The sequence below is a fragment of the Microtus ochrogaster genome, chromosome 8 (assembly GCF_000317375.1).
Source record: "Microtus ochrogaster isolate Prairie Vole_2 chromosome 8, MicOch1.0, whole genome shotgun sequence".
NCBI classification, from domain to species: domain Eukaryota; kingdom Metazoa; phylum Chordata; class Mammalia; order Rodentia; family Cricetidae; genus Microtus; species Microtus ochrogaster.
Window position 1 is genome coordinate 75554008 of NC_022015.1, and position 18627 is coordinate 75572634.

Here is an 18627-nt window from a genome sequence, read left to right on the forward strand (position 1 = left end):
CTGTTCTGTAAGGTACACACAATTGTGTGGAGGAGCTGTTCTGTAAGGTACACACAATTGCGTGGAGGAGCTGTTCTGTAAGGTACACACAATTGCGTGGAGGAGCTGTTCTGTAAGGTACACACAATTGCGTGGAGGAGCTGTTCTGTAAGGTATAAAATATTGGAGTGACGTTGTGCCTGGAGGAAGAGAGACAGCACTCTTGGAAGCATGAGCCCTGGGTGTTGGTAATGAGAGAAAAGGTGATAGCAAAGTTAAGACATTTCCCTTCGAAAAGAAAGGAAAATGACTCGGCGAGGGCTAAGGAGAGGGCTCGGTGTGAAGTGTTTGCTTGATGCACAGCATAAGGACCTGATGTGGCATCCTCAGCACCACATAAAAAGCCAGCATGGCAGTGCTTGCCTGTCTTCCCGGTACTGGAGTGGGGCTGGCGACACAGGAGGATGCCTGGGACTTGCTGGCCAGCTAGTCCCCCTGAATCTGCCATCTTCTCTCTCAGCGAGGAAGCCACCCAGCCTGGTGGCCCAGGTTCCATCCCCTGGACCCATGTGGTGGAGGGAGAGAACTGACAACTGCAGGTTGTTCTCAGAGCCCCACATGCATTTGTCGGCACTCGTGCATTGTGCCACATGTGTGCATGCATGCACACAATACACACGAACACACATGAGCATATGAATAAATAAATGTTTTAAAAATAAGATGCAGAGTGAGTGAGGATGACACACAGTGTTGACATCTGACCTACACACACACACACGCACACAAAAAAAAGTTCAGGTACTAAATGCTATTAATAGCATTAATTATGCTAGTAATTAATAACATATATTGAACACTCGTGATGTTCCAAACTTTCTCTGACTACTGATTCCCTCCCTTGACTGCCCTGGGAGGTAGGTATTGTTACTGGAACCATTTTTCAGATAGGAACACTGAGGTTTAAAGAGATTAAGTGTCCCCACTAAGAGCATACAGCATGGAACTGGCTGATCAAGCAGGGGGCACTGAGAACCCTGTGAAAGCTCTTAGCCTGAGCAGCTGCTGTGAGAAGTGGTCCCTGCAAGCACAGAGATACCCCTGAACCCCTCACCAAGGACGGGGACATCGGCATGTAGCCAAGTCCTCCCGTGCTGGAGTTGGAACGCTTCACTGCATTTGGGTCGGAGTGGGGACAGTTTTCATAAACACCTCCACTAGGAACCTGTGTCCTCTGTCTAGGTCCCACACTTAACCAAGGAATGTCTAGTAATGCTGAGATGCGGGAGAGAGTGTGCGGACCTGAAGGCTGCCCTGCGTCAGGAGTTCTGCAACCTGGAAGAGGTACGAAGGAGTGTTTGTCCTGTCAGAGGCGATGGACCAAGCTCTGTGTACTGCCTCTAATCTGCCTGCCATCACCTGCTTGCAGACTTTCTGCCAAGCTTTGACGTGGTCCCTTTCTGGTCCTCTGACTGTCCCCTGTGAATGCTTGCATCCCTCACCTGCTTTGGAGTGATTCTTGAAGAGTTGTCAAGGATGAGCAATGTGTTTGTCCTTTCCTGGAGTTGTGGTGTTCCCTCTCTGCATTTCTGCTGATGGGGCTGAGGTATTGGTAGCAGCTGTGTGGGACCTAACTGCTGAAGGCTTGTCTAATGATGGTTTGTTCTCTCACATTGGGAAGCCAGAGGGAGTCCAGGGCTGCTTCCATGCTTCCTCATGAAGCTAGCAGAGGAGGCTGAGGTGGGGGGAGAAGCTATCTTTTAGTTGAGGTACCCCAAATAAAATCAGTTTTGTGTGTTTTAGAAATGGAAGGTCAGTGGATGGACAGGGAGCAGTCTTTGCTGGTAGAATCTGCTGTACCAGGGCAGTAATGGAGCTCCCTACCACCCACCCCACTCTGAGTATGCTCTGTGGGTCTCTTTACCTTTGGTCTGGAAACCAAAATGAATTCTTTTTATGGATGAGGTTGCTCCCCTGTTGACAGCCAGAAAACTGCTGTCTTTATCCCTTTACGAGATGGCTGGCTATTAATATTCTTCCCTTTGACTTTATCGCCTAGTTACAGATTAAATCCGCAAAAGCTTGTGTTTCTTGTCTTGCAACTGTACAGTTGCAGTGATTTGAGAGTAATAAGAAATATTCACTTGTGTCCTGAGGCCTCAGACTCCAACAACCCCTCGGTGGCAGTGGCTTTGCTGGACTCTGGAGCCTTGACCAAGAGGAATCCTGGGGATGGTTCTAGAACTGCTTCACCAACACTGCCTTTAATCGCAGTGTTGAAAGAGCCATCTAATAAGAGAGTCTTTGCTCACGAAGAGGCAACACTGCTTGAAAAGAAGCAGCCAAAACCTCTCTGAGCAGAGAGTTGTTAATTTCTCTATGTTTGGTGGAGGTTGTTTTTGTTTTTTGTTTTTGAGACAGGGTCTCTTACTATGTAGCCCTTGGATTCACAGAGATCTGCCTGTCTTTGCCTTCCAAGTGCTGGGATTGAAAGTGTGTCATCATTCCCAGCTAATCTCTCTCTCTCTCCCTCTCCCTCTCTCTCTCCCTCCCTCTCTCCCTCTCCCTCTCCCTTTCTCTCCTCTCAATCCAGTTTTATTTTTATATGGTATTGACTTTTCCACTTCAGCATCACACTCGAGCCAAGTTCTGTTTTTCTTGTCTTTGTGGATTCCAGCATGGAAGGACCTATCAGGAGTTCTTTTTTTCTGCCAGTGACCTATTCCAAACCTTTTCGTGGTGGTAGTGCGGTAGCTTTCTAGATTGGACAGATTTTGTTCCTGGTGGTGTTTGGTTTTCCCTCACAGTCATGTGATCTTGCCTTTAGGCATTGGCTCTGCTGCTCTGCTTGGTTCTTTTTCAGCTGTTATCAGATTTGACTGAAACATCACTGAGGGAATGAGCGTCTGAAACCTTTGTCTCCCCACGGCCGTGAGGCACTTTCTGGCTCAGCTTCTCGATGTCTGTGGGCCTGCTTTGTATTCCCATCCTTCGCATTTCCATGCAGAGTTTCCCACAAGTCTCGTCTGCACAGTTTGCCTGCGGGTCGTGTCTGCTTACGCAGGGTATGCACCACTCAGGAGCTCCCGTGGTTTGTTGAGTTTAAATTTCACCCGTCATCTTAACTTCTTTCTTTCTCTTCTTTCCCGCCTCTTCTCTCCCTCCCACCTTTCCCACATTTTCTTTTTAGAGATGGTCTCACTGTATAGCCCAGGTTGACTGCAAGCTCTTCATCCCCCTGCCTCAGCTTCTTCAGTTCTGACATTAAAGGCATGCTCTACCATCCTCAGCCATAATGTTAATGTTCAATTTGTATTTTCTTCTTTACAAACAAAAAGGCATTTTTGCCCATTTGTTTGTGGTGCTTGGTTAAGTTTGCTGTCTTGTAAAAATTGTTCAAGGATGCTCTAGTCTCCACTCTTAAGATCATACTAGCTGTTCTTATTAATTGGTGCAATTCCATTTAAAGAGGAGTTGCTCATATTTAAAGGTTACTTGACTATTTTTAAAACACAGTTTTGTTCTCTTTTGTTTTAATTTTTTTTTCAAGACAGGGTTTCTCTGCAGCTTTGGAGCCTGTCCTGGGACTAGCTCCTGTAGACCAGGCTGGCCTTAAACTCACAGACTTGTTTTAACTTTTGATCCAACTTACCTCTCGTGTATATGGAAGTATAACATTTTAACAGGGGCAGAGTTTCCTGTTGAGCATTCTTCCACTGGGTTTGGGCGTGGGGCGCTCTGCCTCTCCAGGGGTGGGAAGGGGACTCACTGGGATTTTCATCCATCTACTGCTTTATGGGCTGTGGTCAGGTACTTGCTAACCTTTACTAAATAGATTTCGGATAAAAGAATTCAGCCACTGCAGAGGATGGCAGTGAGTATTTCCAGGGTGTCCCATCAGTCCCCAGATGTCGGCGAGCTGGAGTTTGCATCTTCATAGACTAACACCGTCCTAATTGGTGGTCGGGGAGCGGAGGGGCCAGTCCTACCAAAGTCCCACTTCTCAGCCTTCTTCCTAACAGAGCAGTGGTCCCTTTTACAGGAACCCTGTTCACTGCGCTGTGAGCTCAGTTTGGTTTGTCCCGTGTCTGCGTGGCAAGGACCTGGAATTTAAAATCTTGAAAGCTCCTTTTATTTTCTTCTCAGCTCAAAAGGTCTCTGTCCCAGACCCGAGTGTACTGCGGCTGCCTCTGGAGGTGGGCTTGATTCTACCGCTTTTGCCCTTGAAGGTGCCTTTTCGCATTTGCAGAAATGGGCGTGTGACTTCCGACTTCCCACAGGGCGTCCAGTGGGAGACACAGCACCACCAGAGGGCTGGAGACCAAGGATTTCCTGGTGATAGCCTAAGTGATAACAGTATAAAGCAGGTGGCCATAGCAAGGGTTGAAGATCTTATACTGGACTTTTTGGAATGTGTGGTCTAAAGGAGTCTGGGATTAGCTTTATAAAATCGCTCTTCGGTTACCAGAATTGGAATGCTGAGTGGCTCAAAACAGTACATGGTGTAGGAAATAAGTTCTTCCAGTTCTGGAACACTTCTTTCTTAAACGCCTTAAAGATTTTTTTCTCCTCTTTGACTTAGAGAGGGAGTCCTGGCTGCTGCACCACACCACCGATAGCCACTAGGGGGAGTCCCACACACGTCTTCCACTTGTGTTCCCTGTTGGTATTTCTCCTCTATCGACCTAGGGGGAGCCCGAGAGTCCCCTAGCAGGAGGTGAAGGATTTCTCTTCTAGTTCCTGGGTGGAAACAAGGAACTAAGGACCGCAAGGGGTGAACCCACACACTGAGACAATGGGGAGTTCTATTGGGAACTCACCAAGGCCAGCTGGCCTGGGTCTGAAAAAGCCTGGGATAAAACCGGTCTCTCTGAACATAGCGGACAATGAGGACTACTGAGAACTCAAAAACAATGGCACTAGGTTTCTGATCCTACTGCACGTACTGGCTTTGTAGGAGCCTAGGCAGTTTGGATGCTCAACTTACTAGACCTGGATGGAGGTGGGGGTTCCTTGGACTTCCCACAGGTTAGGGAACCCTAAGTGCTCTTCGGGCTGAGGAGGGAGGGGGACTTGATTGGGGGAGGGGGAGGGAAATGGTAGGCGGTGGCGGGGAAGAGACGGAGATCTTTAATAAATAAATAAATTTAAAAAAAAAGACATCTTCACCAAACCAAACATCCCTCCTCTGCTGCTGTCACTCACCAGCTACTCCTTATCGTACCTCTAGTCTTCCTTTTCAGTGGGGAAAAGAGAACAAATCTTGCATTGCTATTTTAAAACGTTTTACTTATTTATATTTTTATTCATCACTGTATATATACTGTGTGTGCATGTGTGTGCGTGTGTGTGTGTATATAGTATAAATATATACTGTGTGTGCATGTGTGTGCGTGTGTGTGTGCGCGCGTGTGTGTGTGTGTGTGTGTTAGCAGGCACACATGTGGAGGTCAGAGGATACCCTCTGCTATTGAGTCTCACCCCCATCTTGTTTGAGGCAAGCATCTCTGTTGGTTTCCCTCTGTTTGGCCAGGGTGTCTTCCCACAAGCTTCCCAGATTCCCCAGTTTCAGCCTTGTATCTGCAAGGAGCGCAGGGACTGCAGAGGTCTTGTTCCTCTCTCAGGCCCTAACTGGCTCTTTGTCCATCTGTTTGTTTTCACCTGGGATTTTAGGATTTGGTCTCGGGTCCTCACCCATGCTTGGCATGCACACTTGCCCACTGGTTCTCTCCAACCTCAGAACATTTTAAGGTAGAACCTTTTGAATGCTGCAAACACCTAATGCTCCTTTGCAAGATCTCCCCGTCACAGTATTCTAGGAGCGGAGTAACACTGTGTCTGGGAGGTACCAGATTTGCATAGAAGGGAGCACCAGCCTTTGAAGATCCTGGAGATAGCTGCAAGCCTCCAGGGAGGCCAGGCCAGGGTGTCCTGTGTCACCTGGAGGCAGCTGTCAAGGAATCCACGGTGAGGGGAGTTTTAGACTTGCCCTGTACTCTAGTGACAAGAAGCAGCTTAGGAGGAAGGGCTTATTTGGGCTTATGATTTAAGGGTACCGTCAATCATGGCAGCCAAGGCATGGTGGCAGAAGCAGTTTGCAGTTGCAGAAGCAAAAACATAAGCCTGCTTGCTCACATCTGTGGATCAGGAAGCAGCGACTGGACTTTTAAGGCCTGGGGTTGGGCTTCAGCTGCTCTGAACACCAAGGCAGTTTACCGTCTTCTGCATTGTCCTTCCCACTCTGTCTTAGCTACTTTTCCATTGCTGTGAAAAAGCAACATGCCAAGGCAACTTGGAAGGGTTTATTTGGGGTTTGCAGTCAGGGGGTTAGGGGGCCACGACCATCATGATGGGGGGCATGGCAGCAGGGAGGCAGGCATGGTGCTGGGGCAGCAGCGGAGACCCCACATCTCAGTCTGCAAACAGAAAGCAGAGAATGCTAACTGGAAAAGCAGGGAGACTTTTGAGGTCTCAAAGCACACCCGTGACATCTCTAGCAAGACAACACCTCCTGGTCATTCCTAAACAGTTCTACCATCTGGGGACCAAGTGTTCAGACATGAGCCCACGGGGGCCATTCTCCTCCAAGGCCACACTCTCTAAGCCAGGTCTTACTAGTAAGTGTCTGGAACAAACAGTGGAGTCACATCTCATTGTTCAGATGCTTTTGCCTTCGTTTGTCCTGTTAGTGTCTCGATGCCACCCTCTGTGACAATGGTCAGGGAGCCTGTTTGCCACCCTGGGGAATAGGAAGGCTCTAGGGCCATGGGGTTTGCTTTCCCTTCTGAGAAGGGGAGGCAGGAAGGGAAGCTCGTTGATACGTCAGGATGAAGTTCTTCCTGTGGAACCCTCAGGGGCTAGGCTGTTCATTCAGGCTTGTGCCTCCTCACCATACCCCGAGGTACTCTGAGGTGCCCACAGCTGCTATGGTGTGTCAAAGATGTGTTTTCCTTACAGTCCACCTATGTGGGTTGTTGTCCCATTTGAGAAAGAAGATGTTTATTTTATTGTAGAATGTTGATGCTGAGTAGCAAGAAGTTTGAAGAATTTGAATAAAAGAAGAAAGTATGGTGAAGACCATGCTGGGAGGCGGGGAACCCACTGAACAGCACTGATATGTCTTAGCTCTGAACCCATGGAGAAGGCAAAAGAGAGACCAGTGCAGACCGCAGCATCCCCTTTAGTACCAGGAGTACGTGGGAGATGAGGTCATAACACCAGCAAGGGGGGTTTCTATGCTGGTTTTTAGCAACTGGCTCAGACTTTTCATGTCCCTGGGGGAATGGGCAATGCCGGCCTAAGGTCCAGCTTCCCAGCTCCAAGCTGAGATGATCTAGAAACAGCCTAGGACTTGGAGAAACCTGTCCCAGGCTGAGGAAAGGGCTGGGCTACCTCTGCCTGGGTTGCTCTTTCCATATTCTCCAGCCATGTTGTTTGTTCAATGTTGAAGGGAGATAGGGAACAGGGTGTGGCCAAGATTGTGGCCCTAAGGAGCTAGGGCAACCCTGGCAGAGGGAGGAAGCCATCTCTTGAAATTAGAACACTGGCAAGCGAGGTTTTCTTCCTTGTAATTAATCTGACATTTTAATTTTGCATCTGTAATCATGTCAGCAAATGTGTAAATTAACTGGCTATTGTTCTGTGTATATTTCTAGATTCTTGAATATCAGAACACTACGTATTTTGGTGGAGACCATATATCCATGATTGATTACCTCTTCTGGCCCTGGTTTGAGCGGCTGGATGTATATGGACTATCTGAGTAAGAAATTTTACTATATGATTGCAAAATCACCGAGTGCTACCTGTTGAGATGCTCTGGGTACTACTAACTCCCCTGTAGACTATCTTAGAATGTTTGTGAAACAGAAATCAGGGCTGGACGCCACTCACACGTGCTTCCTTATCCAAAGAGCACCTGTGTTTTTCTTCCATTAAGTACAGGCTTGCATGTTACCTACATCTCTGCGGATAAGACCAAGTATGCAGAGGCCTTCCTGATGCTTCAGAGCCCACTGTCCCCTGTGTATTCACAGACAGGTGAAACAGCCTGTAGCTCCCTCCCTGGCTGCACAGCTGGTCCTGCAGAGTCGTAACATATGCCGCACACCTGAGCCCCGTCTCACACTCCCCTCCCCCAAATAGGAATGCCCTTTAAAAGCCAGAAGGTTTCAAAAGCAATGCGAGCATAATCTTCATATAAACAAAGGGCAACCGCACATCAAGGAAGCACCGCACTTTTTGTAAGCATGTTTAAAGCGTGGCAGGGCTTTGTCGCCTCAAAGTTCTGTGGTGACAACGAACGGATGTGTGAACCGCTGCCGACTCCGACCTCTGTCAGCCGCGTTAGGCATGCCGGGTACTTCCAGCATTTGGAAAGTAGTTCTTCCGATCAGACCTAAGGTGACCAGATAGTTAAACACGCAGGTAAGTTATATTAGCTCCCTCTAGGGCAGAGTGGCGAAGCCCAGGTTATGGTCGCCATCCACCAGCTGTCTTACCTTAGCTTGTTTTACCTTGCCGACCCTAGACCCCACCTCCTCTGTCCGTCTTTGAAAAGGCCTGTATTTCCAGGTTTCGTGATTGCTTTATTTATTGTAAAAGTATCTGGAAAACTGCTCTTCTTTTTTCAAAGCCCTAGAGTAGAATCTGAAAATGGTCTAGGACAGTTAGAGAGGGTGTTGGTCAGTCAGCAGTGAACTGAAGACACTTGATCCCCCTGCCTCAGTTCACAAGCATTTCCCCACTTTCACAGAAGCCACCGTCACAATGTCAAGGGTTGAACACACAGTTCCAAGTGAACCTTTTTCCTCACCAAGATCAGGCTTCCTGGATAGTCACTAAACTTGCCATAGTTCCCAAACAAACCCAAAATTTTGTTTCTTCCAACTCTATAAAGTGATACATGCCCCCTCGCCCACCCCCTCCTTTCCTGTCTTGCAGCTGCGTGAATCACACCCCGATGCTGAGGTTCTGGATATCCACCATGAAGCAGGACCCCGCGGTCTGTGCCCTGCTCATTGATAAGAACATATTCTTTGGCTTCCTGAATCTCTATTTTCAGAACAACCCTGCTGCTTTTGACTTTGGGCTGTGTGTCTCAGCCTTTCGGTAATCACTGCATTGCCCAGGATTCTCAGTGTATCGGATTCTGCGTCACGGGTTGTCTTGGGGGTCAGTGCGTTTCTGTTCTTTTTTTTTTTCTTTTTGAGGTCCTTCATAAACTTGGAAATGTAAAATATAGTCTAATTGTCATGTGTCTGAATCCCGTAGCTTCTCTAGAAAGCTCCCAGCTCTGATGTGGAGGTGCATTTGGGAACTAGACTGACTCCTGCTCCTTGGCCTTTGCTGCTCTTCAAAAGTCTCTGGAGAGAAGAAATCCTGAGAAGGAGGAAGAGGAGGAGGAAGAACAAAGAGAAAGAAACCAACCGCACACACTCTATGTTGAAATACTATTCTCTTAGCAGGGAAACACTGCTGGCCACATGGGAAGGCATGTGTATCATTCCTGTTTAAACTTTGGCCACGGGCCTGGGAGACACCCAAAGGGTCTTGTGACTGGAAAGAATTCCAAAGCAGGAAATGAAACACCCGTTTTTCACCCTGGACCAACTACGTCAGAATCTCACCGGTGTTACTGGAGCTCAGGGTGTCTCACATAGTGTTTTATTAACCAGCATCCTGCCTCCAAAACACCCGCCCCTCTAATCCCAGGCTCAGGCAAAGGTCGTTGCTGGATGTGCGTCACACACTCAGTTGGTTCCAACAGACGCCTCTGTCGCTTCATGGGTACCAGATCCTGGACCACGGCGAGGGAAGGATAACACTGATGAAGACACAGACCCTGCCCCATGGACCTCCTATCTCCACATTATGTTGGCCCAAGCGTTTGCTGCAGTGGGCTGGTCTTGCCTTGCAGTGACAGTTTGTCTTGGCTTCCATGCAGCCATCAGCTTGACCAGGCAGTGCCATGCCACCAGAGACTGAGATGCCAGTGAGCTGTGGAAAGTGGCTGGTCTGCCAGCAGGTGCCTTCAGCAGGGAGCTGCTGCCACTTTCTCTGGAGAAGGATTGACACTGTCCCTTGCTGTTCCATGCCAGTGTGTCCTAACAGCCTGGGATCATTTTGGCTTTGTTCTCCCTTCAAGTCTTCCGGTCTTCAGCATCCCCAGCCATGCCAGGCAACAGCAAGTGTGACATTTTGACTTCTCCATGCCCCTGCTTTGGATTCCATCCAGACCAATCCCCTTCCCTCCTGGCATCTCAGCTGGCACTGCTGCCTGCTGGCTGAGGGCTTATTTTACACCAGGTGCTACTCCATGCGAGGTGCAAATAGGCAGTCCTCTTTGGTTAAGTGACCAGGCCTGCCAGAAGAGGCACCATGTGACAGGCAGTCTGTGGTACCATCTGCTCCGGATGTGGTGCCCTGTTGCCATGGTACCCAAGTTACTGTAGAGTCGAGTCTGTGACTCATCATTCCCTAGGACCTATGCTTGGAAAGAGGGAATGGTTGCTGTGGTCTCCGCTAGGACCGCAGGGACTGGCGAACTCTGCAGGTGTCTAGAGAGGCTCCAGCCTGTGATCCAACTGTTGCGGTACACAGAAAATGCGTATCTCTGAGTTAGAGAGGTAGAGGTATACTCTCGAGGCTTCACAGAATAGCTTACAAAACTCGAAGAACCTGGAAACATGGGCTGGAGAAAAGTGCTCACGGGGAGAGAGGTTGCAGGCTGAAGGCCCTCAGCCTCATCTGGGCCTTGAATGGCCTTTGGGTATGTGGGTGTGCTGGTTCACGTGGGTTGGTGAAATGAAGACTCAGAGACACCTTTAGAAGGCACGTAGCCTCCGTGGGTGCAGGGGCCGCAGTCCTGGTGAACTGAAACACTTTCCCTTTGCCTCTTGGCCTCTTTATTTTTTTCCCCTATATTTACACTTTAGCCAGTGGATTTCCAAATCTCAAAACAAAATGAAGTTTCCTACAATACAATGCCAGGTGCAAATACCTGATTCATGAGGTACCACGGTTTTCCCAGTTTCCTCTAAGCCAAGTTTTGCATAGGCTTTGTATCCATGGGAAACTCTCAGACAAGAGTCACACAGAGCTGTTGTAGGTGTCCATAACACAAAGGATGGATTAGGGGCGGAGTGAAAACCCCAGAGCTAGGCCAGGTAGAGCCCAGTGGAGGTGGTTTGCTAACCTCTGGCTCCAGGCCACATGCCGGGGTCCTGGTTTCAGTTATTGCCTTGGCCTAATTCCTTCTTGTTACTTTCTCTTATTTTTCCTCTTTTCTTCCTTAAAAAAGGTTTATTTTGTATGAGTTTAAATGTTTTATGTGCATGTATGTGTATGCACCATGTGTGTACCTGGCGCCTGAGGAGGAGGTCAGAATCCCTGGAACTGGAGTTACATGGTTGTGAGCCGCCATGTAAGTGCTTGGGAATCAAACCCGGGTCCTCCGGAAGAGAACAAATGATCCTAGCCACCGAGCCATCTCCCCATCCCTCCTCTGGCTTCTCAATGCCACCTCCCTGACTCATACAGGAGATGGAGTCACCAATCTGTGGCTGAAACTAGGAGGCTGGAGCCTGAGGAATATGACCCCAAATCAGCCAGAGTTCATGAACTTGAAGAGTTTTTAACGGGGTTGAGGGAAGAAAAGCTATGTCAAAAATTATTTTTGGCTAGGGTGAGGGCTCAGTAAAGTGTTTACTGCACAACCATGAGACCCCAAGTTTGGATGCCTCGCACTCAGGTGAAAAGCTGGGCATGGTGGCACGCGCCTGCAATGCCAGCACTGGGGAGGCAGAGACAGGAGTCTCTGAGAGTTTGCTATCCAAGCTAGGCTAGCTACATCTGTGTGCTCAACAAGGGGAGACTTTCTCACAAAACGTGAGAGCCTGGAGAGATGGCTCAGTGGTTAAGGACACTGGTTCCATTCTCAACACCCACGTGGCAGTTCATGGCCATCTGTCTGTAACCCCAGTTCCGGGGATCTGGCCCTCTCCTCTAGCTTCCAAGGGCACTGCACGTGTGGTCCATACATATCCACGCAGGTGAAACACACACACATGTAAGATGACTCTAAAAGGTGGAGAACCATAGAGGAAGATACCGAATGCTGACCTCACGTGTGTACATGCATACCCCATACTTACACACACAAATGCAGTAATGTGAAAAATGGGAAGGTTTGTATGATCTCCAGAGAACCGTTTTTAATGCTGCTTGTCTTGTAGGGAACATTTTAAACCTTGGGACTGAGGTAAGGCAAGAGCCCCACCTCCAGAAGCATTTGAAGTATGTTATGATCGTAGATGATGCTCACGTCAGAACTCCTGAGCAGAGGATGCTGGGCAGCACTCTCCTCCCAGGGGAGATTCTGAACTGGAGCGCCTTCTAGATTAGTCCAGTTACATCCTAGCTGGACTGGACGGCAGAGGGCGTGTGGACCTGCGCCTGCGGTGATGGGAGTGGTGGGTAATTTCGAAATGTTATTTGAAATTCTCTGATCTCAGTCAATAGATGTGGCTATGGGTGTTAATAGGGATTTAATCTAGATTACACTTCCCTTTTCCGATGACAGGCCTGCTGTGTGTGGCTGTCGTAGTGCCTTGGTGGGGGATAGTCTCTCCCTTTAGGTCCCCCAGGGTGCACAAACACCCATTGTCATTGCTCTGCTTCCCTTACACTCTCTCGCTCTTCCTCTCCTCTGTCTCTGTCTCTCTCTGTCTCTCTCTGTCTCTCTCTCTCTCTCTCTCTCTCTCTCTCTCTCTCTCACACACACACACACACACACACACACACACACACACACACAGCATGGCTTTCTTGATGGACAGGAACTGGGATACTCCATGCTGACCAAATGCCGCATGCCTGTGTTTTCTATCTGTCTGTTGAAGTCTCCATCACTACGGATAGTGAAGCCCAAGGGATTTCCCGTAACTAGCCTCCAGCCCCTTCCTCCCAGCATTGCCACTGAACAGAACATGGAGAGCCCCCAGAATGGTCATGACATTTACATGTGTGTGTCATGGAAGGACTATGGAATGCTCGACTGGGTCATGCCCTCCGCACCATGACCACAGCTGCTTTGGACAGCAATGGTCCTTAGACAACTTAGCCGTTAGCAGCCAGCTTCCCCTTTATGGCAATGTTTGGATAGCAGCCATCATCTCCCAACCTGGATCAGTCAGGAAAGGCCTGTCTTGGGCCTGAGGACAAGGCAACAGAGGTCAGAGGTCAGTGGAGTTTTGAGCCTGGTCTATAGAGCAAGTTACAGGACAGCCAAGGTTACACACAGAGAAACCCTGTCTTGAAAAAACAAAAATAAAACAGACAGACAGACGAATAATGAGGAGCCCTCATAACCGGTGAAGGCTGGAGGTGTTTAATTCTTTTTGTCTTGAAGTGATTGAATGGGGATTGGTGTCCACTTGCTGAACAGAAAGACCTTTGAGAAACTTTGCTTCATCTGAGGTTCTGTTCCTGACATTTGAAAGCAGCATGGAGGTTGGGTGAGGGTACCCTCAGATGTCCCAGCTTTAGTGGTAGAAGAGGATGCTGGCCTGAAGCCAGGGGAAGAGGTCACCGGGGCTCTCTGAGGAAGCTCTATAGGAAGTCTTCAGCTAAAACCAGCTCCCCATTGTGGAAGAGAGGGACAATAAAAAGTTGGGTTTTTTCTTCTTTCTTTCTTTTTTTTTTTTTTGTTGGAAAAACCCTCATTAATCAAAATAAAGTTGTTTACCACACACTTAATGCATGTTGGGACCTCACCTACAATACCTACCCTTCAAAACCTTGCACGGTGAGTCACTCCCCATCTTACAGATGTGCAAACTGAGGCTTTGAGGTCCTGTGACTTGTCCAGATGTTTTAGCTGGGAGTGGGCAGAGCAAGGCTTTGCAAGAGTGCCCTCACCCTCTGGGAACCTTGGCTTTCCTTCACCAATTCCTGCTCGTCTCCGCCCTCCCCAGCTTCCTCTTCCACCAGGAGGGATCGGAGCTCTCAAGCAAGAATCCTTCCTTTGCCTTTGCTTTCCTGGTCCCTTTATAATAGACAGGGCACATAGACAGCAGTGACTGCCGCCAGTGTGTTTGCTGAATGAGCAGCCAGGAGTCGGGGATGGTGTTGATGACTGAACAGGCTACCTGACCCAGGGGCATCTTATGAGGCAGCTGTGAGCAGCTGTTTTTTTCCTTCCTTGTCTAAGAGGGAGCTCTGTCTTCCGGTTGTTTTCCAGATTGAAAGAGCCAGTGAGAGCTCAAGAGTCAGAGGGCCAAGGCCCGGCGCCTCCAAAGACTGGCGCAGCATCGCAGAATCCTCCACTAGGGTCATTAAAGGTTTCCTTGGCACCTGGCACAAGTCTGGCTCCCAGGGAGCTGAGAACGAGACAATTCCTGTACGTCCTGCTGTGCTGAAGGGGTGCCCAGGACGGACTGACTCCATGTCAGAGGTGCTGGACTCTCTAGGGCAAACCGAAGTGGGAATTCAGCTCTGAGGAGCTCGTGTGGGTGGGAGGTGTGACAGGTGCTGGCCTTGGGTCCATTCTTGGGGCCCTAAGCCTAGTGCTTCATACACACCTGTTCACTTCGTATTCTCACTTGCATCAATATCCCCATTTCACAGCTGAGGTAATGGAGGCAAAACCCAGACTTACAGTAAGACCGAATCTTGCCGTGCTAAGATGTACCACAGCTAGACAGTAGTCCCAGCTACTGGTCCCTGCAGCTGCAGGCTCCCTGGGATATGGCTGGGTGCCCAGAGAAAACGGGTCTCATGTGTGGGCCTTTACACGGGAAGGTGTGGAGTTGGGGCAAGGGCTTGCTCTTCCTTGAGTCTTTCTGGGTCATTAAGTAGCCAGCTGAACAACCCAATACTTAATGGTTGTCCTTGTCTGGATGCCTGTGGCTCGTGGAGCTTCCTGTCTGGCAGAGCATAGAGCACCACTGAGGAAACCATGGAAAGGTTTCTTAGAACCGGTACTGGGTGAAGCTGTGGGTTCAGGAAAGCCTGGCTGTTTAGGGTTTCTGCTGTGATCCGGCTTGGCCCCGATTCCTGGAATGTGGTCTACGCTGGGCATGGAAGAGCTGCGTCATATCCCCCATTTGAATTAGAATAACTGCATCCTTCAGTTATCATCCGGCTACATCCCGCCTTCCGGAATCCTCAGTCAGCAATTTTTTAAAAAAATATTTATGCATGTTGGAAGAGACTCAAGGCCATGGTCAGTCTTTTAGGGGGGGCTGTCCGATCACTGTCCTCAGAGAACTTGATCTCGGTCCACTCTCCAGAAGTGTAAAAGTCTCATGAGACTGGGAGGAGAACATTTTTATACAGATGTGGCTTCAGTCAAGGGAGGCTAGGGAGAAGAAACAAGAAATGGGTCTCTGCTTTCTGTTTCTGTTTTAAATAGAATCAGTCCAAGAGAAAGCGAAAGTGCAACCACTGGCTGTGAAGAAACAGACCAACGTCTTCCTGACTCTCTCCCCATCTATCTTGCAAACCCCACTTTGCCCCTTCAAGACCTTTGTCCCATGGAGGGACAAAAGGAATGTATTTGAACACCCTTGAGATTGAAGTTGAAGATAAATTGAAGTTGACAGTTTTGCTTTCTGGTCTCTTTTGGGGGCTGCAGAGGACCATTGGGGGTGGGGTGGGAAATGCTACTTCACCCCTAAAGCAAAGCCTCGTCCTGTGCAGAGGCAAGCAAACCAGGCAGACTCAGATGAGTACCGATTTGGAAGACAACTGGAGTGGCATTTCATTTGTATTTTAATAAATAAAGCTTGCCTGAAGATCAGAGAGTAAAACAGCCGCCCCACTGGTTAGCCTTACAGACCAGGAGTGGTTACACACACCCTTAATCTCAGTAGCCACACTGGTTGCTATAGAAACCCCTCTATTAGCATGCCTCTAATCCCACCCCTAGGAAGGATTATAAAGTGGGAGGAGACATCTCTCAGTCACAGTTTCATTCTGAGATTCCTGGAGGCAGGATCGCCATTTCAGACTGAGGACTAAGGAAGAGCCAGTGGCTGGTTGCCTTGCTTTTTGGATCTTCAGGCTGAACCCCAATTTCAGTTCCTGAGCTGTGATTAATTGTGCTTTAGAGAACAATTTGGGTGCTGTAGGTTTTCTTAGAGGATGTGCCTTCTTTTTTCTCGTGCGTGAGAAAGCTAACTGGCTAAGAGCTCAAACACAAGACTGATCTGGCTCATCTCACGTTCCTCTTTAGTAGGCCTCAGAGCTGCCCAATCTTATTCCCAATGACTTGCATTCTATAGGGATCTTGACAGTCCGTAGTCTTTGGACTTCCAAACAGGCCCAGTTCTTTGGGTCAGAGCCATCGTCTTACAGAGTTGGCTTCCCCTGACTCAGTAGTGTGCCTGCTGCTCAGCTCTCAGGTCCGTGTTTTGTTGTTCATCCTGTGTCAGGATGATTTTACCTGTGTCTATGGGAAGACTCTTGGTGGTAAACACACATGAAGCAGGTTGTTGCTATGGGATACTGTGACAGCTGGGAAAGGAAGGTTTACTTCAGAATAGAGTGAGTGCTCACACATGTTCACTCCAGTGTTGTTTCTAAGAGAAAAAACCAGAAGCGTGGAGATGATAGGGCTTCTTGGTAGGGGAGATGAGTAAATCGAGGCATGTGGGAACACCAAGTGAGACAGTGAGCAGCTATTTTAAAGAAAAAGGTACAGCCAAGTGTTCAACAGGCCGAGCGGGAAAGTTAGATGGTGCGCTGCTGCCATGTGTGGAAGAGCAGGAGGAAGGCGTTCACACATGTAATGTGCGTAGTCTGGGGAGAGTGAGGGGAAGGCTCAGGAAACACTGGTGACTTCTGAGGACTGAACTCAGAGGTAGCAGTGAGAACTTGATTTCTGTCAGTTAAAAAAATTATGATGGTATTGCTGTGTGTGTGTGTGTGTGTGTGTGTGTGTGTGTGAACGCTAGCTAGCTAAGAGAACAGCTATCTTTAGAAGGCACTGAGAAAAGTTGAGTCTAAAAACTCCCCTCCCTGGGCAGGACAAAGCAGGGTACAGGGAGGGGGATGAGGGCAGCTGCAGGCACGTATTTCCCCCTGCAAGTGATTCTCGGCTCTGCTTGGAGTTCACTACTGGCCAAACCAAGCAAGCCCCCAGCTCCCCAAGGAGACAGAGACGAGGCTGAAGAAGAGACTTCTGAATCCCAGCCTCGCAGAGACTGGACACTCACTGACTGTTGCTGCCGTCCTTGCTCTGGAGGACAGGTACTTGCTCCTCAGCGCCTCCTGTCACAGTGAGCTCATAACTCATTACTGTTCCGGAATATTACATTAATCAGGCAAAATCTGTTATGTTTCCTCATGCTATAAAATAGTACCATATATGTGTGTGTGTGTGTGTGTGTGTGTGTGTGTGTATATATATATATATATATATATATATATATATATAGAGAGAGAGAGAGAGAGAGAGAGAAAGTCCTGAGGCAAACCGTGGATTCAGAGAAACAGAGTAAAATAAGAGCTAAGCTAAGGCAGAGCGTTCCAAGCTGATCATATGTCAGTGTGTTATGATTGGGGAGCTGGTCGGCGGCCTAAAAAAAGCCTGGTACCCATTTCTCTGTAGCTGTAGATGAATCAGGCAACAACAACAGCAGAAACCCATCACCAGTTCACCACTCCTCCCGGCATGAAGTCAGATTTTACTTTAGCATTCAAGATGTTCGTGGTTGGCCTCCCAGACCCTCTTCCCTCCTAACGTTGTGATTTCTCGCTATTACAAATACATATTCCTTCTTTGAATCTGATGGACAGCTGATTTGGAATCCTGACTGCTATGTACTCCCTTTGACCCTAGTTAAGTCTCTTGACCTCTGCTTCTTATTTCCTTGCCTGGAAAATGGGGATTGCAGTAAGAGCACCCACTTCAGGAACCGGTGTGGAGTTGGAGTTAACGCCTGTGTGAGCAGGGACTGCTGAAACATGGCTGCCCATCCTTCTCCAAGCTTTCCCAGGCCTTCCCTAACCACCCTTCCTGGATTTCTTAGCTGGCAAGTCTGGCAGAATGTAGATTCCTGGGCCTAACCCCAGCAAGACCTTGAAGGCCTGCAGTGCATCCTGGGAGCTTGTTCCCAGGGATCCGGATAGCGAGGGTCGCTCAGGGATGTGCTGGACCCCATAAACACTGGGTTTCAGTCTTTGTAAGTACGTATTATCATACCAGATTAGGTGGTGCCTGGGATTGAACCAGGGCTTCATGTATGCTAGGCAGGTATCCTACTAACTGAGCTACACTCTCAGGCCCTTCCAGTCTTTGTGTGTGTGTGTGTGTGTGTGTGTGTGTGTGTGTGGTGCTTCTGTTTTTTTAAGATTTATTTATTTATTATGTATACAACATACGCTTTGATGTATGCCCGCACGCCAGAGGAGGGCGCCAGACCTCAGTACAGATGGTTGTGAGCCACCATGTGGTTGCTGGGAATTGAACTCAGGTCCTCTGGAAGAACAGCTGGTGCTCTTAACCTCTGAGCCATCTCTCCAGCCCCTGTGTGGTGCTTCTCATAGGAGAACTTGGAAGGGCATCTTGCTCTTCCTTCTCAGGGTCCTGTTCACTCCTGTCTCAATCAGTGCCTCCTATGCATCAGGCCCCCAGGAAGTACT

General features: G+C 48.7%; 1 protein-coding gene across 1 annotated transcript in view; it reads left to right on the forward strand.

Moving 5' to 3' along the window:
* The window catches only part of Gsto2 (glutathione S-transferase omega 2), a 12140-nt gene extending 3046 nt beyond the window's left edge, over positions 1 to 9094 (forward strand). Inside the window, exons 4-6 of the mRNA XM_005352449.2 lie at positions 1222 to 1323; positions 7635 to 7741; positions 8923 to 9094. Coding sequence (XP_005352506.1) covers positions 1222 to 1323; positions 7635 to 7741; positions 8923 to 9094 — 381 coding nt within the window. The remainder of the gene's footprint in view (positions 1 to 1221; positions 1324 to 7634; positions 7742 to 8922) is intronic.
* The last annotated feature ends 9533 nt before the right edge of the window (positions 9095 to 18627 follow it).